Below are 26,836 nucleotides of genomic sequence, written 5' to 3'. Positions count from 1 at the left end.
GTCTGCGGCACATGTAACAAAATATGTGTCAGACGTGTCCCCTCAGTACCCTGCTACACTATCTCTGGAATTTGGCCAACATGTTCTGCGACAAGATAAGAACGCTTCCCCCTATATGCCCCTTTGAGTTTCCATAGTGTTGTGCAAGAACACATTCATGTACCCAAGCAAACAAATAAGCACACAATCCCAATTTATTATTATTGTATTTCTTTACCAAAGACACATTTCACCAAGTAAGAGCAACACAACATTATCAAACATGACATCAAATTTAAGGCACGTTTTAGGAAATCCTGTGATGTATCCAAAGCCCCCTAAATTAACAAATATATGATTGGTATTGTTATACATTTTTGTTCCAATTTGTACTAATAAGACAAAGAAGGGGTTGAAGGTGAAGTGTTTTCCATCTTTCTTCCAGCAACATGGGGTATCAATACAGTGGTCCAGATGGATGGAGACTGCGACCCCTCTAAGCCAGCGTGATTTATCCAATTAAGACAATCACAAAGCGCGCCGTGGCCATCTCTGTTTGTGTCTGATGTTTCCCCCTACCAGCGTAATGCTCTGATTGGATTAGGGGCCTTGGCATGGGCGTGATTGATTTTTCTTTAATTGAGAGTTATGGTGGGAGGGCCTTGCTACAGACTCAAGTGCTTTTTATTGACACACGTCATGTGCATGCAACCCTGCACACACCTGCAGACATTAACCCCCACCATTATATCTATCAAGATTTTAAATTCACTTTAGTGTTTTTGTGCATTTGCTGCCTGGTACAAATGCAGTATCTAATATAATACACTTGTTCTGGATACTGTAGGGACTGCTCACTGTTCTGACTGTATTGTCAGGATGGGCTTGTCCAGGCTGGAGTGGTGCACTAGAATGACCTCATCTTTACATGGACGCAATAACAAACCTTGTTGTGATTGGTTGCCCTCTGCTGCCACCTAAAGGCACACAGGAAGAAGTTCGAGAATAACACAGTTTTAAAAAAATGATACCTAAAATATAGATGAAAAACTAGAAAGAGGTTGATAGTTTTTCCAACAAAAGTGATATTACCCATTATCCTTAAAATGAGGTAAACAGTTTTTTTTTAAAGTTTTTTAATTTTTTTTAAAATCAGCCCACTTTTTGGTGTCAGTGTGAACTCAAATCCGACTGTTGTAATCATACATGCATGACACTATTTCTGAACAAATCGGGACCGAAGAATGCAAATTGTTTGAGATTACAATTTTAATATATTAGTGTTATAATGCAGTAGTATGCTCTTTACCTTTTAATAAGAATTTCCCCTTCCAAGCTGCACAGTGTTAGAAATAGCAACTGTAGTGAAGCATCTTGTTAACACGAGGCCAAATTAAGACCAGTTCTACTTTTATCTGCAAAGCTCATGGTATTTATTGATACATAATACATATATCAATATCATTCATACAATTTAAAGTCAGAGATTGTGTATTTAACCTTTTTTCAACTATGTCCACTAGAGGGCGGCAGCCAACTACTCTGAGGGACTCTTTCTGAAGTGTTTGCCTTGTGGTTCTCAAATGTTGGAGAGGTGTAAATATTCTTTAAAAATAAATAGTCCACAAGGGGGAGAGAGCACACCTCTCAGCACAGGAAAAATGGTTCAATGCACATCCATAAGACGAGTGGATGTCAGATCCAAAATCGGAAACTGGTATCTAGCTTGGTGTTCTGTGATTTACTGTTTCACTTTTCACTATTTTTCTGTCTATTTCTGCCGAATAGGAACTTGTCTTGTGTGGTGTCGGTAGTTAGAGAGGTACTTTGTTGTCTGGAGGTACATATGATTATGTGGCAGTCAGCAGGATGTGAGGTGTTCATGTTTTCTTGCTGCGACTGCGATCTCCGTTTATCCAGTATGACTCCGTTTGCATCTCCATCAGTCTGGAGACGGTCCTCTGGAAGGCAAAGATCTCCTCCTCGGCCGTGAACAGAGTCAGGTGCTCTGCTGCCTGCTGAAGAGAGGAGACAACAGAAGAGTTATGTGCTGATATACTCAAATACAAATTTAAACAAACTTGGGTTAGAGAAACAGGATTACAATCAGAAGGTTACCCTTTGATTTCTTGACATGACAGATCAATGTGTGGCAGAACCAGACCCTATTTTTCAGGAATTCCATGTTTTGAAGGAAAGACTTCCCTTGCTTTCAACACCATCATAATTATTTACAATGTCAGTTTGTTATAAAGTTTAAAAAACGCAAATAACCTTTTGACATATCATAGAAGGAATAAAGTGACATGCAAAAAATGTTGTAGTGTGTAGAAGATGTGATTTTACCCCGCTGAGACCCAGGTCATCCAGCAGTTGTCTGTCCCTCTCATCCTCCCCTCCTGTGTGGACAAACAGCTGTTCTAAAGGAGTAGCGGCCAGCATTACCACTCTCACCTGGGGCACAAAGTAGGGAGGGGGAGACAGTTTATTTATAAAGGTAACTTGCAATTAATAATGATTATTAGCTTCATTTTAGGTTATCAATATTACATCAGAGAAGTAAACCATTCATTCATCACCTCCTGATATTTGATACATCTCTGGTTACTTTGAGGTTCGAGACTTTGAGGTGTTTGATTGCATCCCTGAGTTAAGTGTATATCGACTCTTTTTATAGATTCAACTGACCTCTTGGACATTATGATGAATTGATCAATGAAATTACAGTTCATGGGAAGTGAGCCAATATAAGGTTGACACTTACTATTGGTATGATGATATAGTAATATTACTTTTTGCTGTAGAGTATTGATTTACTATTTCATTGCAGTGATCTCTTCTCTCATGAAACATATTTCTTTAGTTTCTGGGGGGGCATTCAATTCCTTTTTTTCTATAATTAACCGTAAAGAAATGGCAGGACCTGAGGGAAAAGAGAGATATAGCATAGGAAAGTGACATACAAAAAAGCCCAAAGCTGGACCTAAGCTCTTTAGCATTTCAAAAAGGCACCACATGTACTTTACACAGAAGTAAAAAAATCCTAAAAATAATATTTAAATATTGCATCCAATTTAGAATTTGAGCCCATTTATAAATCAACATCCTTTCAGAAAAAAAAACCAGAACATAAAGACGCGGCTGTCCGGTTTTTCTTGAGGTTTTAACCTTTTTTTGGATATTACGTTTGTCTTTTTTATTGCCCAATTTAAGTTAAGACAGATTGATTGAGCACCTTGTTGTCGTAGAAGTTGTCTATGAGGGTGGTGAAGCGTCTGGCCTGGTCCTTCAGGGTCAGCGTCAGCATGGGAACATGGCGAATGAATACGGTGTCAAATAGCCGAGCCATTTCCAGGTAGTCACTGGCACCCAGAGGCTGAAAAAAACAAACAAGTTAGCAGGTTGAATTAGATTCTTAACTACAGCCACACATCACAATGAGAAAAATAGTTTCACTGTGTCCTTGTAAACAAAAAAACGTACTAGGAGTGTTGTCGTGTGCGTGTTTGCCCTGATGTGTAGAGACTGCCAGGTGCTAGGGGCACCTTGTGCAAAGAGCCCGGGCTGATGTTCAGTCCCTGTCCTTGGTTCTGTGCCATTCACGATGATTGCTCTCAAAATTAATGTGCACGTGCCAACATATGTCAGATAGAAGAAGAAGCCTTGAAACTCAGATGCCAGCAAAAGCTCACCGCTGTCCATCAGGCTTGAGACTTTACACAGACACACACTGCACATTACTGTAACCCACTGCTTTATATGAGGCACAACAGGCTCAACTATTCACTAATATCGTCAATAGACTTGCTTTTTGACATTGAGCAGAAAATAGGACTGAGATGGCGGGAAGGTGATTCAGTTTTACTGCAAAGGTTTGGACAATAAGTACAGTGGAGGGAAAAAACAGAGTGCAGAGGCAAGAGAGGTGCTTTGAATTTGAGCAGTTTTGATTAGTGGTGAGTGGATTTTGTATGTGAGAGGTGTGTGTGTGTGTGTGTGTGTGTGTGTGTGTGTGTGTGTGTGTGTGTATTATTTCATTTATGCTTTCATTTTTATGCACACTAAAAGAAAAATGATTTGCAGAGAAAACTTGTTTACACTCACTCTGCCACACAACTCATCAAAAGTACAGTCTGCGATGGAACCACAGGTCTTTTCCATCGTCAAGTCTCTGCCCAGCACTGTGAGCAACCGAGGACCCATAACTAAAGAAACACACACCTAAAAATAATTCTGATCCTCATTTCCTACAGTTTTTATCATCACTTTTACAATTGAATCAATATATAAAAAAATAATCTATAAAGCAATAAGTCAAAGTTGATCTTAGACCACCGAAGTTAAACCTTTCTCATTTTCACCTTACTTATTTACTTGCAAAACATATTTATATAGAATGCAACTAAGCATGATATTTAGATAAAGACTTTTCATATATGCATTAACAAAACAGTCAATTTCCAAATAGAAATAACTCTAGAAAACCTTAAAACAGATAACAGGAGACAGTTCAGCAAAACCATAAACACTTGTAAAACCCTGGTCCAATATTTTCAAACCTTTAAAACTGAATTTGTAGTCAAATTTAAATCTTCCCTGATCCTTAGTTTAGTTTTAAAGCTAAACCATAGTTTTTTTTTTACATTGCTTCACACCTGAAGGGGGTAAACACACATCAATAAATGCACTATTTACTCCTTTTTGCAGGGGAAGGTATTAAGACATAAGCAATGCCATTGTAAGGTTTGGACTTCTCATTGGATATGTGTACTATATTATCACATATTGACAACTTTATCCTTCAATGTGGGAAATACTCTATGTAAAAGGCCACAATCTTATCACTGTGGCTAAATATGCTGTTGCACAACTATTCCAATGACATGAACTTCCGCTGCTTATGTTTTAAACAATGGAAAAGCTTGATTTATTATATTTACTGTATTTGTCTGCTATCACTCAGGAATATGACTCATGCTGCTTCAGATGTTTTTCTTAGGGCATGCAGTCGATAAATATATTAATGTCACTTGAATGAAATGGAGCAAATCTCTTGTATGTATGTCTTTATCTTCCTTACCACTCTTTTCACTTAAGGCCAGCTCCTTAAAAAGCGCATCCAAGGAGGACTCCGCACGAGGCTCCCCTGTGCTAACACACACACACACACACACACACACACACACACACACACACACACACACACACACACACACACACACACACACACACACACACACACACACACACACACACACACACACACACACACACACACACACACACACACACACACACACACACACACACAAACAAAGAAAGACAAAAAGCAAATATGAAATTAATAATACTGAAGCGGCCACATCAAACGATTGGCAGCCAGGAGTGCATGGGAGGGGGTGGTACTTAGCTTTTCACTTCATCAGTAAAAAACAGGATGTTAGGCTCTAAACACGAGCATTAGCCTGTGAATGCACGTCAAAATGAGATTTTAAAGTGTGTGTGTGTGTTTGTCTGTGTGTGCTTGTGTTTTAACTCCTGGTAAAAGGGTGCGATGAGTCTATTTACATACAGTGAAAGGACGAAAGCACTTGAAAGCTCCCATACGGCGATGAGCAACAGCACTGTCATTCATACCTTGTTTGTGTGCGCACGTGTGTGTTCCTAACAGCGTATATGTAATGAGGGAAATAGAAAACTAGCTTTTAAAGCTCTTCCATTTTCTCATACTCTATTGATTCCTCTTTTATTCTTTTCATGGATCTTTCAAGGTAATGTAGGTCTTTATAAATCTCACAGTCTGCTTCTTCCCATTTATCCATCTGTTTGCCTTCTCTTTCTGTCCTTTCAAAATAAAAATCAATCCAGATCATGTGCAAAAACATTTCCTGTATGTGAGTGAATGCTTGTGTGCATGTTGTCAATGCAGATTAATGTTGACTCTTTAGCAGACTTCTGCTAAACATCCGCGCTGAGTTGGACTGCAAACTTGAAACAAATATAAGAGTGTGTGTGTGTGTGTGTGTGTGTGTGTGTGTGTGTGTGTGTGTGTGTGTCTTAGTGTCTTACAGGTAGTAGAGTTTTCCTGCTGCAGCCTTGTCCAGCCTCCTGTAGTCAATCCCAGAGTCTAGACAGATGGGATGGCAGTAATCCTGCACATGCACAAACATAAACACAAATACACAACATATAGATGGACTGAGTAGCAATTGTGAAAAGTAGGCCGGTCTGTGTTTAAAAGCAAAGCAAAACGAAAAATATGTATGATGTTCAGATCATATTATTTAGGTTAGTTATACAAACTTAATTACAGAACTATCAATATCTGTTTAACATTGTTGAATGAATGACTGTCTCCCTTCATTTACAAACTGAAGTATCCAATTTAAGCAGCTCAATCACACTTTCTTTTACAAGTAGGTTACAGTTTAATAAAAGGACAAGGTTGGAAATACTAAATTATTTATACGGCTTGTGCTGCAGTGTAATCATCCAGCTGAAACATTGTTTTCAGTCAACACATTTTCCATCAGGGCAATGCTATTTCTCAGATGAGCTGAAGTCTGTTTGCTAATGAAGGAATGTACCTGGAAAAGTGGCACACATGAATAACACATATAAGGCTGTTGTTCCCAGAGATAACATCTGTCCATACGGTCAATTCATAGTTTTTTTTAATAGGGGTGAGTTGATATCTTCTCTTTCAAATAGATCATAACATCACGCAGCAGTTCATCATGTATCACATTTCCTTAAAATGTGCTGACACCAAGGTTATTTTTAAAGGGTTTTTTTTAATCAGGGGATTAGTTTTGAAAGATTTGCTGTTTCATTACAGACATTAAGTTGAGTTGTTTTGTGTTTAATTACTTGATCAGTGGCACATAGAAGTTACCAGAGAAATATTTAAGTATGGAAAGGGAATACTTAAAAATGTGCACCATATAAATCAAATAACCCTTATAGGCTTTCACATTAGATGCTATCTATTAGGATTAGATTGATCATCTCGGGGGATTTATTTTAGATAACAGATTTGGTAATGATCATTTTTATTGTTGGTGTGAATTCAATTATTGTGTTTCTACATGATAAACCGTGTTTGTTCTTACCATGAAATGCTTTATAGTATGTGCCAACATTATAAAATGGTTCTCCGCTGCTCATTCATCATGGGGGAAAGAGCAAATAAAAAACAGGTGAATAAATGCAATACAGAAGGCAGGAGACATCTTAATCTCCTCTGGCAGCACCGGGATTTTGTGACACTTCTTTATGGTTTATCGAGCCGATGTATTGTTCCTGCAGCTATTCAAGTGTGTTAAAGCAGGAGTGAACTTTTGATGCAGAGTTCAAACTTTTCCAGATAGTGTAAAACGTCAACAGGATTCATGTCAGGGAGTGCACCACAAACTATAATCATCATCTCCACCATTCTATCAAAGAAAAGAAAGGAATTGCATATCATCCCATCCGAGCCACCGCCGGCTGACAGAGTAGTCGACGACAGCTCCGGTAAATTATGAAATCAGTGAATTTCTGCCACTGGCCTCCTTAAGCTGCAGGATAATTAGTAATCATCACAAAGCAAGGGGACGGAAATACTCTATTCTTCTCCGCTGTCAACTTTTTATCTCCATGTCCGCTCACACAAACGGGTTTCCCACTCTGAGCCAATTGGCTGAATCAGGCTTAATAACAACCTGACAAACTCGCCCTCCCCCACACACAAAAGGGAGGTGTCATTTCATCAACCTACTGTGACCCCACCAACGGGTAAATAGTCCCTCCAAAATGGGAAAAAAAGAAGGAAAAAAAACTTGTCACTATCGCCGCCACATCATTAGAGTCTCCGTTTGTCTTTTCTCATGCCATCTTCTACTCTCTCCCTTTATGAAGCGTCTCTACCTCCGGTAAAGACGGCAGATGCGTTTCTTGACGGAGAAGCGAAGGTACAAATAGGAGAGAGGAGAGCTGGAGGAATGAAAACACAATCAGTGCTGATGATTCCATTGGTTATTTATAATCAGATAAGGCTGAGGCCTCGCGGGTCATTACTTGATTATCCATCTTGAGGGGATTGTCAAGTTCTTACTCCTCCGAGATTTTATCCGCCTACACATTGTGGTCCCCCCCCCCCCGCCACCATCACGCTCCTCTGACAGACTCAAAGTGTGTCTTCTTGGCAACTTACAGTCTCATCTCCAAACGGCCTTTTAGCTTATTCGGTTTATTGTTCTCTATGGCTGGACAACAACAATCTGGTATATAAACTCTGATACACCTGCCAGCTGCATTTGTTATTGGCAATAGTAATGCTGAAACAATTAAAGAACATTTTGACAATCAATCAGCCTTTTGAACGTAAATAAACGTGGGCTATTGCTGTGTTTCTCTGTTTTATATTGGTGTGAATTTGAGATTGTAAGAACTTTAGAAGACCTCACCTTGCTCGACATATTTTACAGTATGATCTTTCATTTCCTAGGCTTATCAATTTGTCCATAAATAAGAAATGAGGGAACTGCTTTATCAATAATAATTAATGATGTTTAGTTGCAGTCATCTATCGGGTAAAAAAAATCTGTACGAGTCCTGGGCCCATTGGAAACGTTCAGGGGAAACCGGCGTGTAAAAGTCCGAATGTTGAATCGAATGTAAAAGTTTGCTGTTTTTTATCGGTTTTATAAGATTGATTATAATTGCGATTTTGCAGGGAGGACAAGCATTACCGTGCACAGGGTATCTTCAGTTTAAAACAGTTTGAAACTGTGTTTGGACAATTATGTCAATGTATGTGGCGTTGGCCTCTGGAAAATAGAGGATTATTTCTGTATAATTCTTAACACTTAACTTATCTTGTGACTAAAACACAATAATTGACAGATTTAATTGATAAGTAAAATAATCCCTAAATCCTAATTTCTTTGTCCACATGCCACATTATCAGCTTTTTGTACTTCTGATGTGAAACTAGTCCTGACTCACAGAAGCAGCATGGAAGCAAATTAAAAGTTTCACTACTTGCAGGGATGCATTCAGGAACTCACAGACACAAGAGGGGAGGGAGAGGAGAGAGAGAGATGACAGACATGAGAATCAGAGTCTCTTTAGAAGAAAGTCATCCAAACACATGTAGCTCCAATCATGTCATTGTCCAAGCTGTCCACTGCTCCCTCTGGACAGCCGTTTAGCATAAAAACAGAGTGGCTTTTTTTTTTATCTTCACTGCCTCCGCGCCCACTCCCTCTGCGACATATCTTTCTCTATCCTTTACTCCTCAAAAAGTTGCTTTTGAGTTTTTCAAAGAGCGCGGTGCCATTGAGCTGTAACAAAAGCCAAGGATAGCTGACTATTGGGCCCTGATGAGGTCCACTCCCTCATTACCCGGCAGCAGAAAACATTTGATGCTTTTTTTGTCTGGCCCGGAGAATTGACCAGGCCTCAAAGAAATGCGGGGTGGGAAGGCTGAAAAAGAGACGAAGGGGGGGGAGAGGGAGAGGGGGAGGAGGGGAAAGGTTGTCGTTCATTCAACCATGTGTGTCTTACAGCCTTGTGTGGAGGGACAGAAGAAAAGGAGGGAGGGAAAGAGGGGTCGAGAGAGAGAGAGACCGGGGGAGAAAAGAGAGAAAGCTTAAAACACTGCCTTTATGCTGGCAAGTTCTGGACGACTCTTCTGACATCAAAGTGTTTTCACTAACTGGGGATCTGCTGTGTGTTTGAGTGAGTACGTGGGGGGTGTATCTGGTGATTTTATTCATTCTTGGGCAGTCGGGGGGGTACGTGACAATGTGAACACCCTAATTACACCTAATGATCTATTCCCTTAAAGTGTGACTGCCTTGGGCCAGCGATGGTTTGTTCTGAGGGGTCGTTCTCACAACCTCCCCCTGCCTCGGCTGCTCCTCTTGGGGAAACATCTTTTGAGTCGGAGGCCCCACCTTTGGTGATCCAGCACCCCACTGGACCCCCCACCCTCAACCCCTCTCGAGCTCTGATGAGGCCCAAAAACCCGAACCGCTCCAAAACTCGCTGCTCTACCTGCACCTGGCCGGCAGAGGCTCCACATGTTGGGAGGAACACTCTGACAGAAGAAATGCAGATGAGCACATCGCTTAGGTTCTTAAATGTCTGTCCCTGCTTTGAGACTACAAGATACCACGTGAAAATACAGCTACTATAATAATAATAACCCTAAATACAGCACTCAAAACAAAGTGCTTGACATAGGTTGAAAACAAGTCTTCCAGGCGGCACCAGAACATGAAGTCAAAGATCCCCACCGTACTCCGTAAAATATACAACGGTTCAACAATAGCAACAATAAAATGAAAACAAATAAAACATGGATGTAGAGTAAAACAGAAGGGGCAATATTAGTTAAAGGCTTTAATAATACAAAAGAAATGTTCCTGCTATAATTGCAGCACACCAGACATGAAGTAGTACTTCAACAATTTAGCAATTTACTCATAACATAGGCTGACTCATGATTGACGTTTAAAAGTTGATGCTGCAAGGAATTGTGGGAAAGTATTATCTAATTTCCTTTAGTAAAGGATGGTTCAGTGTACCCTATGCTATAACAGACAAGAAAGTCCCCATAGAAGAAGTCCAACTCTTCTTGTGTCACGGCTGCTACATTACACATTTTACTCAGTTCAGAACTTTCCTAATCAAAAAAAGACAATTCTTTATCCTCGTAAAAGCCTGGTGCCTACATTACCTACAATGCAACTAAACTGCCAACAGTTCTTTCAGGGATAGTTATGGCAATGGATAATGTAGACTATAGTCATTTATTTGCTCTTGTTTTAAGTATTGATGTGTTATTTGAAGCCCTTTGACTTTCTCCGAACAGGGCCTTAAAAGCAGCAACAATCTTACTCTGTGGTATAAAAGCTGTTTATGCTCAGGAAAACAAGTAGGTAACCACCCTTATCTTTATGAAAAGGCTGTTTTAAAACATATTTAGTAACTCAACATGTAAAGACTGGCCATCTTTGCAGCTGAATTATGTTACAGATGTGAACCAGAGCAGAATAACCATTTATTTTTTCTTTTATTGCATAAATGTAGACGTTACTGAAGTTAAGAGGAGAGCAACATTTGTGAATTAAGCGTTTCATTGAGATTGCAGGTGGCCTGATTTCCAAATAAACAAATAGAGAAAAGAAAAATACACCTGTGTGCATGCATGCGTGATCAAACACATCCGACACGTGCACATGCAGGAAAACATCAGTCAACAGCAGAGAACAAGCAAAAGTTCCTGGATCGATTCAAAATGAAGCGATAAATACAGAGTCAGAATCAATCCCTCATGTTCGAAAGCAGGAAAAATCTATTTCTTCTTTATTAATCATTCGGTTTTGTAGGTGCCAGACACTGATATAAAAGAAGTGAGGTACGCCGTCGAGGCACACAGTGAGTGGCACTGCCCTGCCATTAAATGCTGTGGAAGACAATTAGAGTCATCAAATATCAACATCCATTTGATTTGAACTGGCAGGCTGCCGGCTCTTCAAAGCCAGTCCTTCTCACCAAGGTCTTCCCTGGAGGAGCACATCCCTGTCATTCCTCAATTTTCCTTTCTCTACCATCCTGTTTTATTTATATATTTTCTTTTTCTCTCATCTCCAACTACACATCCCATAGCAATTATTAACAATGACACAAAAAAAGACAAGGAGAGAGGATCAAAAGAAGGGTTAAAAACAGCAGGAAACTCAAAGAGATACTCAAAGTTGCCTCAGGGTTGTTGTCATGTTTTCCCCCCTCTCTGCAGCATTGTATGCGGAACTGCAATCGAACAAGCGGAAGGAAAATAAAGTCACTATTCTGCTACCAAAATACAGAGACCTGACCTTGGGTGAGTAAAGCCAGCGAGCAGAGCAGGATACTAATAGAATAAAGAGCGGGGATAGAGGGGTGGAGAGAGGACGGGCGATGGAAAGTGGAGTGGAGAGGGAGGACAGTTTGTGAGAGAGAAAGAGTGTCTTAGTTACAATACTGGCAGTGTCCATTAAAAAAGCCCTTAAACCCTGTATTTTACAGAACTCAGAGCTTTGCCATGGCTACAAAGAAAAAGAAACCTTAACAACTGAATAGCTTTCCTGATGGAGTCCACAGAGACACTGAAAAGAACAAGAAATTACAAATGACTGGAAATATATGAAACCCACAAACAAGAGAAAAGCAGCCAGATACTTTTAGGATCCCTGAAGTTACATGCTTTCTATGTTTAGCATAATTTCTTCCTTTTCAAGATTAGGAAACTGGAAGATTTTGTGAGGGGATTGGGAGCTGATGAAAAAGGGGGTCCAAACTAATCAGAAGTCAATAGTTAAATAAAGACGTCAACCCAGGCGGACATAGGCGCAGGATTAACCTCTACCACTCCAGCTCAGGTGATAGGGAGGAGAGGTCAGGGGCTATTTCTTACTTTCTACCGCCCTCATTCACTGCCTGACCCGCTATAGAAACACACTTAGGCACATACGGAAAGGCGCTGCAGCAGGGAGGAGGACCCGCACCACCGGGCCCTGCGAGCATTAATTCAATTTATCAAGGGTCAGATAGTTAGCAGCGTGACCCCACTAAAACACGCTTTAACTTTACAGAACAGGCCGCTATAGAGAAGGCAGAGCACCCCCAAAAAACCTCCGACCCCCAAAACCAGATGGCCTCACAAAGGGGAACATGGACGCCTGAAAGAGAGGAGGTAGTGCGGGGCACAGAGGGACAACAGGCATTCAGGCCCTTGATGAGGGTGGATTAGAGAGGGCAAGGGTGCTGCTGGGAGAGTGGGTGGGGAGCAGAGTGACTCCAAGGCCTCCTCGGTTGTTGTGTGTTTACGTCAGTGTGTATGTTTGAAGATACAGTAAAGCTCTGATGACCCTGAAAATGTCAGTAGCAATGGCACTTCAGATCAGCCATGATGCTCTTGTTACCGAACATGATTTGAGATTTACTCCTTTTCTTATTTTCAACAACTGTACTCCCATTGAGGTTTGTGATAAACAGGTAAATGGTTCATGTGATGGATTAACCCTAGTCTTACAATAACATACTAGTTATCCTATCTAGATAGTAAAAAATGTTAGGCCAGTAGGAATCATAGAAATATTTTGAGGGGAGAAAATACAGCTGTTCTGGAGGCAGTTTTTTTAAACAGCTGAAACCTATTATTCCCAATGTATGATTTATGTATCCAAATCTGCTCAGCTGTGATGCTATAAATTATCCTTCTCCCTTTACGTATTGTTATTTTTTTGTAGTACATGGTTATGATTATACTGCATCAACTACCAATATATCAAGGATATTTGTTTGTTCTAAGGCAGGTCCAATAAAAACATATATATTGCTTCAGTTCTGATCATTGTGCTAATATCATTTTAATACAGGTATTTAAAGAAAGTGCTTCCCCTTGTCACCTCAGTAAGGCATATTCAAATATGTCTATTATCTTTAATAAATAATGAGAATATAAAATCGGTTTCCTTTAGTTGGCCATAAAATTCAAGCGGCACTTCAGTCACAGGAGAGCATTTATCTGCCACATAATATCGGCTGTGAGAGTGACTCGCCAGACCTTTGCTGAAAAACCTGTAGGTGTGTACGCGGAAAAAAAGGGAAAACATTATCAATTACATTTATTTGATCTACTGGGGGAGATTTTTTCCTATGACAAGGGAAAAATGAGTTAATTTATGGCCAAATAAACTGCTGTTAGATATTGTCCCCTGTTATCATTAGACTAAATACCAATAATAGGTGCAAGAATGCTGCCCTCCTCTGTTGCAAAATGCATGACAACAAATTATTATGCAATTATTTATGATCATGATCACTCCAAACACATCAATGATCATCTGAGATGCAGGCAGGATAATGGCGCTACCTGCTTAAATTGCAAAGTAGATTTTTTGTTGAAAATGCTAACCACCGCATCGCCCACCACTCGCCCCCCCCCCCCTTACTTTTGAAATGCAAGCAGTCACTCACTCAGCTCGTCCGCCTCTCTCTGATTCACATTACCTGTGCTCACACACACACTCTCCATCTCTCCCTACCTTTCTATCCGAGTCTTTCACCGAGCCCTGGTATGATCAAAGACAGCTTTGTGACACTGTGTGAGGCATCCAGGAAGCAGAAAACATCAAACCACTAAAGAGCAACTTGCAAAAAAAGACAGAGACAGAGGGACAGAGGCGCACATGCATGTGTGTGTATGTGTGTAATAAACATATGAATTAATTAACAAGACAAGAGAGGGATGACTTTGTCTCTACCTTCAGCACGTCGATGAAAGGTAGGAAGGTGTCCCTCTGAAGTCCGTTTTTGTACAGATCTGAAAGAGGAGGGGAGGGCCTGTATTAGAGCTGCTGTTTAGCCTCCTAATAATGTCATTCCCTCGCCGCAGATTGGCAGATAAAGTGGCTATTGATGAACTGAAGGATGGGTGGGGAGGCACGACAAAAGGACTGGGACCAGGAGAGAAAAATGGATTTCTCTACCGGCAGCGGCAGCAACATAAAATTCATTACATTCCCAAACAATGGTGGCGAGAGAAAGGACTGTCGCCTTTTCAGAGCGGACAATGTCCACAGCAGCTCGCTGAATAGATGTTTCAATTAGCTCGGCTGGAACAAATTACATCTGAAGTAGCATCCCTGATAGACAGATAAAACAGATAGGGATTCACACACAAACACGGACAAAGACACAGACACACAGCGAGGTTTCAGCTTCCTCCAGCTGCGGACGTAAACAAGCTGTCGTTGTTGATGTTTGGGTTTAAGCTTAACTTAACTCCTATAATCTAATGGACTGTGCTGTCTATGACACAATTCTTTCGCAAAGGTGAAAGGAATAGGTAAACATTTTGGGACTTTGATGATGACGCAGTTATTTATGTGTCGACAAAGACTCCACAACAGGCTGCTGTGTTACTGAATAGGCATGAAGGGTGTCTCACAGTGGCTTCAAAATAATTGTGTTACTCTGACCTGTCGAAAAAAACTGTTTCAATGTGCTTTTGGGTGATGGCTTCACAATAACTTTTAATGAAATAGAAAGTTAGAAAGGAAATTGTTTTGGTTTTCTGTTAGAGTTAACATTGTAGCACATATTAAGAAAGTGTCTAAGACAATCAAAACTTATCTAAACGGTTATCGACTTGAAATATCTTTTGAACCGTAAAGGCCGGCCCACTATACATGCAAGCATTGATTTCTATCCCGTCCTTATATTGTGTAACTGTCTGGGGCCAGGTCACACAATGAGCAATACAACCAAAATCCTTTCTACACACAACCTTTGAAAATGGTGGATCAGAACACCAAATAATGGCATCAATGTGAAGGGAAAAAAGAAGAGTTTAGTACGTTTAGCTTTACAAATGTTATAAAACTTACATTTATAAAATAGATTTTCAACTGGGAATAGCCTTGTCAGATGATATAAAATGAAAATATACGTATTACAGTGAAAGAGCCACTACGAGGCTCTTTTAAGTCAGTCTTCTCAACTTTAAAAACTGAGGTGAAACTAAATCTAACCAACTAAATACCCAGATAAACCCTTCATGTTTAATTTGTACACAAACCTAAGTAATACATTGGGCTTTAATTAGGTTCTGCCCTGGACTAATTATTGGACAGGAGCAGTGAGTTCCTAATCTTCCTAAACTCCTGTGAGACATCTTTTTACACTTGGTTTTTAGTGCAGACTTAAAATAAATTATGACGTGATAGTATTTGTGAGGTACTGCATATGTTGGGAGAAAGTCGTTACAACTATTTCCATTTTTGTGCTAAGCTAACTGGCTGAACTCCACATTTTTGCATTTTGTCCCTTGCACTGCACCTCAAGAAAACACCACTTATCTATAACCATTTATCCCTTAACTTTGCTAAATGTTATTAATCTCCATCCATGTTTAAAAACAATTAAACACCACTTTAGTCGTTCTAGCAAAAAAAAAGAGTCTAAATTACGCCTCCAAACACGGCTGTTTGATAGCGGCATCTACACATCAATAAAGATGGAAAATGTATGCCTTTCATGTCCATCTGTCTCTTATGGCTTTCAGTGTTCCATTAACCGTGTAATTAATACCAAGTAGGCCCTCTATCAAGTTTGCATGGTTTGGTGCTTTGTTCTTAATAGCTAGTAAATATCAGAGACAGGCGTCTTTGTCAACAAGAGCCATTTTCCTGCCATCCACTTCCTACCCACTCGAGACATCAACATCTTCCCAGAGAAAGACGTCAGCTAGCACATCATGCATTTATCTTCACCTTGATCACCGCCTTGCTAATTCTTTCTCAAACCTTGCTCCACTGGCAGTAAATGCAACATCAAAGCCTGTTTAAAGGTTGTGTCATGTCTCTAAGTGAGAGCTGTATCAAACGTCTTTCCCCCGGTTATTCGCTTTTAACAGGCTGTATTTGTCGTGGTCCAGTAAATTGATTCTTGCCGGAGCCAAGCACCTTCGGATGAATGTATTAAGTGAATATTAAGTGAATAATGTACACGTATGTAAAGTGACTGTGAAATGTGCTGGTTGAAGAGGAGGAGAAGCAAACATTGGTGTTCCAGGAGTGTTACTTGTTATTTCAGCTGCACGCTGACCGTTCTTGACAGTAGTCGGTAATTTTTTCGAAGAAACATTTTGCAATACTCTTTTCAAACACAACATGTTATTCCCCAGACACTCTCAGATTTGCTATGTTTTATCAGTCAGAGCTACGTAATGCTTTCATTTTGATGAACAGCTGGTAGGTAAATATTCTGTTCTTTCAACTCATTTGTTGTTTTCACTCCCGTGCAGCACTATGTTTATTTGCTGGTATTTTGATGGTTTTGTTTTCTGATTTTCATTTTTCTGCTTTCTGATAATTCTTATATCTATATAATTTCAGGCATACCAAGCGTATTAGGAAGGTGTTTTGGATTATTAGTAGCACTTTTGATTTCTTTCATTATCGCTTTATAATTATTTGCCATCTTACAAATCAAACCACAAGCACCTAGCACTACAAGTACCCATTTCAATTGAATTCAAATGGGTACTTGTGCTAGATTAGATTTGAAATAGTTGTGGTTTTACTTGAAGTAAAGCATATGTTTCAACACTAACTTAATAACAGATTTCAGATATACGTTTTGTTTTAACTGCCGTATAATTGTATGAAATGATTATTATGTTTTCCTGCAAGATAAGGAAGATTTATTATTTGATCAGGTATTTCTAACATTTCTTTAGCAACATTGCTTTTTTACTTTAGCTATTTCATGTAGTTGCAAATTCTGTTACACTGACAGCTTTAATCTTACACTTAACCAGCATATTTTCCGAACTGTGTGCTTGATCAAAACAATATAATGAACTTGGAATAGCACTGAGTGAGTGCTAACCCCAGCCAATGCCAATGGGCTCTAAAATATAATGCGTTCTTCTTTGGCCAACAATACAACCTTTTTATGAAATCAGGCCAGTAGTATTTTCGTAAAACTGCTAATAAACACAAAAACCACCCAAACTGATAACCTAACCTCCTTGGCGTAAGAAACGAACTAAAGAAGATTACAATAAGTATGGGCTCAGTTGACGTACCGTCAGGGGGTCTGTTGGAGGTGGCCACCACCACCACTCCGGTCTTGAACAGCGTCTCAAACAGCTGCTTCAGGATCATGGCATCAGCAATGTCGGTCACCTGAGAAAGTAGAACCAGAGAAGAAGAGCGAGACATTCAGGTGCTGTATAATTTACCTTTTCTCGCCACAATATGTGTGTGAGTCTGAGGTCAAACCATGCCATCAACACTCCATGTTGATTAGTGTCATTCAGGTGTGCTCATTCAATCCTTTGTGTCTGGTCATGGCCATTCACACTCGCACACATATACGCACGCATACACACCTAGACCACTTGAACTGACTGCAAATGGTCACGACGCGGCTTTCTGCTGGGGACAAGTAGCTGAGGCAAGGCAGCGGTCCCGAGCTAATCAACAGATGTAAAAATGACTGAACGTAGCGGGATAAACAAGAGAAAGAAAACAATGACGAGAATGGAGCAATGTGAATTCAGACTGGGGTCACAATGGCAGACAAAGATTGATAGATGTTACATAAAGATGACAATACGACAACCTACACAAGGCTATAATACATAAATTCAATTCAGCTGTACGCTCCCTTTTACTATCTACATTTCCATCAGTCCACAATAAACAAAAGTCAGTGAAACAAGGACGTTTATGAGTCTGTTGGGCTGCTAAGTGAAGAGCTCTGACCTTTCTATTAGGTATCCAGTGCTCTCACTTTTGTTCTTATTCTCTCATATCTATCTCTCTAAAAGCAGCATGTATACAACACATCTGATTAAACACGATGGCTGACTGATATGAGATGGGCATATTGTAAAAGAAATTTAGTTATTTTCCGATGTTGAACGGTAATTGTTGTTTCTTTCTCAATACAATATGACATACAAATCCACTAAGCTAAGTGACCTTCCTTTGCAACATGATTGCTGTAGGAAGATTCAAATTATGAGGAGGAGTATTATGCCCTTACACCATGCACATTTTAAGCAAATTGAAAGCTACATTACGAGAGATACAGTTACGTTGCTATTATCTTAATGAAAGGAAACCTTTTTAAGATGTCTTGAATAAACGGAAGACTTCTGTCCCGCCCTCTCCTCTAACTCCCTCTTACCTACTTTCCTGTATATAACAGGCACTTCTGATGGCCATACCCACGACATATGCCTCCTTTCATACTCTGGAGGGTCTTCTGCTTTTGCATATTAGCCCCACTGCCCTTGCCAATACTTGATTAACATTTGTGTTAAAGCCTTGATTTTGCTAAGGAGAGGTGGCTAGGGGCATCAAATTAGTGTGCGTGTGTTTGTGTGAGTGTGTGCGCGTAATGAGAATCAACAGAAAGCCAAGGCTCTGTGTCTCTCTGAAGGGGCCCCCATTTCCTCCGACCGCAGGATTTTATTTTCATTTCAAAAGAATCATTTAAAAATGACCTTTTATACAACCTGGATTTGTTTATTCATGTGCCCTCAACATGGGCATAGTATGAGGGGCAATATTGATTGCTGAATGAGTAAGGGGAGAGGGAAAGAGAATGGGTACCCACAGAATGAGAAAGGTGGAGGGGACTGATGTAGCACTTGTGGAACACAAAAATAATGGTGCAATCTCCGTCAGCCAATGCCGATATTCAAATGAGCATCCAATTACTCAAGCGGCTGTCAGTTTACAGTGAGGCACACGGGTGCCAAATTAAACCTCTTTTGATGTTACACCTCTTTATGTACACAACCTATGAGCAATTTCACAGAGGCTGCACGGTGACTGAGGCCCTGAGACAATGACGCTCAAGCGTTTTCTTCTCACTCCTTCTTCCTTCTCCCTCGCTCTCTTCCCATCTTTCCATCTCGGACCTCTCAATGGCGAGTATTCATTAGGGGAGTCGGGTGGGGGCCGTAAAAGGAGGGAGGGGGGCTACAAATTACTGATAATGGCACGGCGCTAATGAAGAGAATGGAGAAATGTCATTAGCATTTAAGAGGATAAGATCCATCTGACCCGCCGCCGCCAGTCGCTTTCTAGCTCCACTCACTTAAGGAAGCAGGAGAGTGCGACTGATACCCAGAGCCTCATTTGCATGGCTGAGTGGAGGAGGATGCTGATTGGTATAGACCCCCACCCCCCCCTTCCACGCCCCCCACCCACCCCTCCCAACCTCTTGTTTATGCATCACAAACAACGTGCACATGTCCGCTTGTTTCCCCTCCATTCACCGGTAGCAACAGTCGACAAGCGAAAACAGCAGAGCTGGCGACAGCAAACAAAACAAATCAATGAGAATGCAACAACAGCGCCGCAGTTTAAAATGTGAAAGACGGGCAGATGAAAGGAGCAGCTCTTGATCCTCGCAGATGCATAGAGAGTGATTAGAGAGAGCAAGCGCACCTTCTGTGACCTTTGACCTGCTGGCATTAACTGTAATGATATCAGTAAGAGGAACAACACTGTGCTGCTCACAGATGTGTTTGGCTGGCTAATGATAAAGACACAAGCACACATCTTTCTTTACTCAGTGAATGACTAACTACCTTACAGAGAAAAGGGAGAGCTTCAGTAGTGGCTCTCTCCTTTGACACCAAAGGGTAAAATAATGAGAACCTCTGCAGCACTAATGGCTGAGGATTCCTCTTATTTGTGTAAATCCAGTGTACACAAACTGCTGGTGACTTGGTTGAAATTGATGAAGCAAACTAACTTTAAGTACATAAATAAGCACCAGGAGCAGATTACTGGCCGCTGCACTTGCAACATAACAACACAATATTAAACATTGATATGTGTAATCTTACACATGTATGTACTAGTAAGCTACTACTCGGGAGAGAGAATGAGACATTGATATTGGAAGTCATTTTTTCCAATGATGCTATATTTAAAAAGGCCACTAGGTGTCCCCAGTCCTGTTTCTGTGGGGAACCAAGATCAGAAGCATCCAGTTGTCCAGACAGGAGAGACACTGGTTTAAATGAAACACTAAAAGTGATCACAGCTTTAACACTCATGTTTTAGCTGTTTCTGATCATGCAGGAAAGAGAGGTCAGACATAAAATAGTAAGTACGTCCCACAAAAGAAACACAATGTTGCATATCGCTTTGTTTGCTTCCTTTCAGATTAAAACAAATCTCTGATCTCTGATTTACTGATTTACAGTTTACTTCCAAAATCGTATTTCCTGCGGCTTTGTGTTTCGTTCAAATCTGTAACATTTGCTTGACATTTCCCTGGATATTGAATATACCAGTAGCTACAAACTTTTAGAAAACATATGCCATGTGCTTCATTATAATGTAAAATAATTGCTTCTGCATGACTGGTGCAATGGAAGTGTTTTGATATTGATTAATGTTTGACACATTAGTTTTTAAACATGAACACTGTTAAAACATTCGAATTAGGATTATTTTTTACTTTGCAAACTTGTTAAACCTTTAAAATGCCTTAAGATATTATTTATACTTTTGACTCAATATGCAACAAAAGATGATTTAACTGTAAATCTTTGGCGCTCTATGGGAATCTCAGCTGAAGGTATTTTTTAGTATAACATTCCTAAGCATCAAAACACCATTATTATTTAAAGTTTAACTAGCAGTCTATCTTTTAGTTTAACACATAACGTAGCATTAATGTCAGAGTAGTATTTTTTTCAGCAAATGCATGCAGTTGATGTTTGGTTCTTGTTGGTAATGTTCTAGCAGTTTTTTAAGAACACACACACACACACACACACACACACACACACACACACACACACACACACACACACACACACACACACACACACACACACACACACACACACACACACACACACACACACACACACACACACACACACACACACACACACACACACACACACGCGTAACAAACTCGCTCACCTGAAACTCGTCAAAACACAAGAGGCAGGTTTCGTCGCTGATCTCCATGGCAACCGGTGATATGGGGTCATAGGTGAACATTTTCCCTAGCCTTCGTTTTGGCAGGCTTTGTTTCCTCCGATGAATCCCTTTAAGCAGCACACAAACGTCAGGCACATCTTAAAGCACACCTGCATCAGCAACTCAATGACAATACTGAATAAAGCAGTAATTTCACCTGTACGCATAATGGTAGACAATTAGCTGGAGGCTTCAGGACAAACACAGAGATAAATATAGTATCTCCAGCGCATGAGGAGTCAGAAAACTTCCATGAAGTCAAGCAAGCAAACCTTCAGCAGTGAGCGTCTCGGAGTGGGAGGATAATACTAACTTTTGTGGATGTCCAGCATGAAGCCATTGAAGTGGACTCTCTTTTTACGAGTGTTTTCCACACGGGAGTAAAACATGTCCATGAGCATGGTCTTCCCTGTGCCTGAGAGGAAGAGAGATTTAAAAAAAAAAACGTGATAAAACTTTTTGAAATCTTACAGAGATTTAGCTCCTGAGAACGTACCAGAGTATATTTATTTATTTTGAGATCTTACCGACATCTCCATAGAGGTAAAAGCCTTTGGGTGGGAGAGGAGTGGGTTCCTCCTTTGAGGGGAAATACAAAAAAAGGAAATAGATAAGTATGTTTTTATACTGTATAATTTACCAGCTGCTTGTCATCATTAACAGCAATGCTCAACAGTTAAGCATAAATCCTTATGGTTATGAAAAATGATTGCATAAATGCCTTATTAAAAAGGCACAAAACACTATAGCTGGTGACCTACATAAACTTTGTTATATTCATTACCATATAAGACTGAATCATCGTTTAATAAACAAAGTATGCTGAGGCATTAAGCCACCACTGCAGTGTGAGGTTTCACATTCTCCAGACTAGCCCACTGCAGGGGAGGAAGACAAAGGGGATCTAATCAACAAGACAAGCCAGGGTTCCCACGAAATAAAAGCATCATCAGAGGAACAATAGGGGGATTTGTCAGACAAAACGGAGAGGACTGGATGAGGCTCCATACGAGATGGAGTGGACTTGTCTGTGCAGCCTGTTTAGCGCTGCTAATTGTGATACGGTACTGTTGCATTGAGGTGCTGCTGGAAGTCATTGTGCTGCCTGCCTCCCATCATCAAAAGGTCCTTGCTTCAAAAAAAAAGTCTTCTGTGTGACCGAGCTGAGAATATCGCATAAAGCCAAATATCTCTAAAGACGGTCGAAGCCATGTTGACGCATGTATCATCAGTTTACTCATGACATGTAACGATAAATTAGAGCATATTTTTTAGTATAAGAGGACAAATGAGAAATGTTTAATACAGGGTTCAACTACAGTGTGGTTCAAGATTGTCAATCTCTGTAACTGGGCAACGGCAAATAGCTTTGGAATTAACCGAGCACTGAATAGAAAGGTTTGTCCTCTTAAAATTTAATTTAGCAACTATTTCATGGAGAAGGTACTCAGTGTCCACTGCACTCTGTGTCCACAGTACAAGGAGAATCCGTGTATGGTTCGTTCTTTGGTTATTCCGTTTTAAAACGAAAACGGAAAAACAGAAAAACAAAAAAACAACAAAACAACACCGATTTTTAGTTTTTCCTATTTGGTTTTGAAATGGAATAACCAAAGAACGAACCGTACACGGATTAAGGAGCACTTGACTTTGGTGAATGCAGACAATGGCCAATTGAAAACTAAATGAAAAAACAAACTTGTTACCCATCCTCTCTCACTCTGCCCTCTATCGGCTCCTCCCCTCTCCCCCTTCCATCCCTGCCTGTCCTGTACTGGAGTGAAACACTGGAAGAGCAACAAGCCTTTCCTGTCTGCTCTGGCATAACAGTGTGTGACTTCTCCCTGACTTCCCAGGCTGCCCTCTGGCATGGCGGGGTAATTGTCAGCAGTGGCTTGAAGCCATTCAGTACGGCAGAGTGGAGAAGGACAAGGCTGTCTCTCAGCCACTCTGTCTAGCTGAGCTCTCTGGCCTTGTCTCACCTCCTGGAAGAGGAGGGAGTCTGGCACATGAGTGGAAAGTTCACATGTAGGACATAAACATTTTGGTTTTGAAATGACTTCAGGAGAACTGTGTTTGAACACATCTACAGACAGATATGTTGTGTGTCTCAATAAGAAGGATCATGGCGTGACAATGGGAGTTAGATTTAAATGGTACAACTATCCTGCTGGAGACCTCCAGTGTACAGGAGGACTCCATGGTGCAGTTCTGACTTGAAGAGGGTGGCGCCCTTTAGACAATGATCCATTGTTGGCCTGCCATCCGCAAAACCACGCCACATAGGGTCAATATTAAGTCAAGTGTACTGTCCTCACAGAGTTGGTCAGTTAGTGAGGACAATGGCGGCACTTTCACAGAGAGAACAGACACCAAGGACAGTGGTATGACCTGATTCAAGCCAGAATAATTGCATAAGTACTCCAGTCAGTGTGTATGTGTGTGTGAGAGACAGAGCAAGAAACAAGGTGCAAAAGGGAAGGGGGCGGTGGTGTTGATAGCCTAACTCCAAAGCATTTGTCAGAGTCCCGAATCAAAAGCAAAAAGGACAAGAATGGCCCAGACAATGGGGATCCCCTCATTACTGCATGGGGACGGTGAGAGAGTGAGAGGGGTGCCGGGACCAGCCCAGCAGGAGGTCTGCCCTGCTGCCTTCCAAAATCTCTGCCTAACCCTATGTGTCTGTGCCAGCCAACCAACAAAACAACTCCCACCACCAAATACTAGACAGTCAGCTCCCCTGACCTAAAAACAACAACAGCCCCCTACATTACGCCGTTCCAAAACTCACATGCACAATACACTTCCCAGACCCCTACCCTCCCTTTGACCTGAGCCCCATGGCCACCATCAGTGATACAACTTGTGTACAGTGCAGTGAACTCTGTGAAGTCCCTCCATATGTTGGATGTCAACAGGGCTTTATAACAGACTGAGAGTCCAGATGCCCCACTGCAATATGCTTTAAACAAATCCATGCTGCCGTACAAATTGTCAACTGTGTCCAAAATTATTTTCTCATTGTGAACTATTTTTTCACGTTCCAAAATTGTATTTCAGTTTAAGCACATTGTAATTCATGTTGAAAGGAAAGAATCTGGAACATGTACTAAATGCTACTTTTCGCTTTAAGTCTAAACAACAATCTATAAAAGAAGGGCCCAAAACCTCAAGTGACCACTCCTATTAAGTGTATATCATATCGGGAATATTGAATGAATAAATGAATGAATAAAAGAATGGTGGGGTGAGTTTAGACGTTAGTTAGGTTTTAATGGCACTACTGTCTTGCATGACGGTTTACTCTTGAGTTGGAAATAGTAGATTGAAAACAATAAAAAACAAAACACTCAAAGATCCACTTTTTTTCCTCAACCACATGACATTGAGTTTTATAAAGGGAAGGAGTTTGTTGAGTTCTCACAGAGATAGATCTGTTGACATAATGGTCAAGTAGCTGGTTTCTGCTAAAACAGTTACTGAAAGTTCATGTCATCAGGTGCAAATTCATGAAAACTGACCAGGCTCCACCTGCTGATGAAGACCATATCATGGCATTATAATCCCCTTGTAGACACAATTGTACTTTGTTTATGCAGGTATGGTTTTAGTGGATGTATTTTCTTTACTATTTTAACTGAAAAGTCTCATGTGGACAGGTGTTCACACAGTGTATCAGCTTTACAGGTCAGAGAGAATTCATGCATCTGGCATGAAATTGGTTGCTTTATTAGATTGTGGATACAACATTGTGGTCTATGGTTGGGTTTTGATAAGTTGTCCACTATTTTTTGGACACCGATTACATGTCAGAATCTAAATCAGAAGGACAATTCGTAATTATGAGAGTAATCATTATCAGACCATGCATCATTATGTATAAAACGTCAAACCTTAGCAGTGGATCCACCATCATTGTTTTCAGGTACTGTAATGTTGGGATCTTGACTGTTGTCATCTTTTGAGTTTAGCCTCGGTGGGGGTGTGTTCAAGTAGATGCTGTTATTATAATTCTTCAGGTTGTGCTGCAGCTGAGCAAGCTGCTGGAGGACGTTTCTCTGCTGAATATCTTCCTGCAGGGAGCCACACTGAACTAGGAGATCATAGTGTCCACTGAAGGAACACGTTTCTGCTGCAGGAGGCTCAGAGGAGCTGTGTGGTGCGGATGAACTGCATGTCCTCAGGCTTGTGTAACCTTGAAGCATAATAGCAAAATAATTCTCTGTAAATCGTTACCATAAGATTGCAATAATACACTGATTCGGCCTGGACTTAATTAAATCGTAATATGAAGTAAATAGTCAAGAGTAATTGAGAGGTTTCTTTTGTTGTTTTGTTGTTTTAAAACACGACATCTCTAAAAACCTGAAAATAATTTACTACACCATCACGTACCCTTTCCAGTGCAAAATGCTGACCCTCGGAAAATTCTCCTTGAAGTCAGAACAGTACCTTTCAGTAAAAGTTGTATTGAGAATCTGGCAGCTGCAGGAACCGTGTACGCAGCCATGATGTTTCAAAACTCAAAACTTTATTGACAATCATTTGACAACTATAAGCCACATGACCAGCACATGACACACGCATTGCAGGATAGAGCATCTTAGTGTGACTATGAATACATGTTATTAGATATAACCTGGATACAACTCATATCTTGTATATTTATTTATATTTAAAGTTGTAAACTATGTCGGGCTAAAACTGCCGTTAAAGATGGATAGAATAACAAATAAATTGCTCAATAATCGAATCAATAAATACATAAATACAATGATAAACAAATGTAATACATTTTTAGTAAAAAAAAGTTTTTTTCAATAGTTAATATTATTTTAAGCATTGCATCCTAAAGCAATATTTGTTCAACGCTGGACGACCTGTGTGTGTGTGTTTTTTGCATTTAAGCAGCAATTTCTTTACATTTCAAAGCATTATTGGTGCTGATTACAGGAATACAATGATTACAATTGCGTATGTCGTCCGAAAACGTCATTACAACCGAAATGCCCACTAGCGGGTTGTAAACAAACCGAGCAGCAGGTGGCCGGGCATCGTCAGCTGAACCTCAGCTGATCGGAAGTTCAGCGAGCTGGCCTTTTCAAGCTTGCCATAGTAAGAGACCTATCAAAATCGGAAATTGTATGACTTGCCTTCAACTTAAAAGTTACACCTAAACTACTGTGGTGCATAAACGACAACTTTGGGTAAACAGTCACATATATAACAAAGTACCATCATTTAATACAGAAAGTCTCCTTAAAGACAGCACACAGTCTGTATACCTCTGATTA

The 26,836-nt window shown here is 40.4% G+C and overlaps 1 protein-coding gene across 3 annotated transcripts; it reads right to left on the bottom strand.

The window, feature by feature from the left end:
* Nucleotides 1–189: 189 nt before the first annotated feature.
* afg1lb (AFG1 like ATPase b) lies at nucleotides 190–26,055 on the bottom strand. Of its 3 annotated transcripts, none has more exons than XM_063901471.1 (13): nucleotides 25,938–26,055; nucleotides 25,436–25,737; nucleotides 22,070–22,121; nucleotides 21,856–21,957; nucleotides 21,483–21,610; nucleotides 17,606–17,705; nucleotides 14,277–14,335; nucleotides 6,049–6,131; nucleotides 5,060–5,130; nucleotides 4,084–4,184; nucleotides 3,215–3,355; nucleotides 2,326–2,433; nucleotides 190–1,997 (listed from the first exon to the last, which is right to left on the bottom strand). In XM_063901471.1, exons 1-13 carry the CDS (start codon nucleotides 26,050–26,052, stop codon nucleotides 1,860–1,862), a joined length of 1,500 nt encoding a protein of 499 aa, XP_063757541.1. In that variant the 5' UTR covers nucleotides 26,053–26,055; the 3' UTR covers nucleotides 190–1,859. The 3 variants fall into 3 exon arrangements, with proteins under 3 accessions (XP_063757541.1, XP_063757542.1, XP_063757543.1); XM_063901472.1 differs by having other exon boundaries at nucleotides 190–1,994; XM_063901473.1 differs by having other exon boundaries at nucleotides 25,995–26,052.
* Between the last annotated feature and the right edge of the window lie 781 nt (nucleotides 26,056–26,836).

Source organism: Eleginops maclovinus, chromosome 15, assembly GCF_036324505.1.
Source record: "Eleginops maclovinus isolate JMC-PN-2008 ecotype Puerto Natales chromosome 15, JC_Emac_rtc_rv5, whole genome shotgun sequence".
Lineage (NCBI taxonomy): Eukaryota > Metazoa > Chordata > Actinopteri > Perciformes > Eleginopidae > Eleginops > Eleginops maclovinus.
The sequence above is the reverse complement of the archived record's forward strand: the minus strand, read 5'-3'. Positions and strand labels throughout refer to the sequence as shown.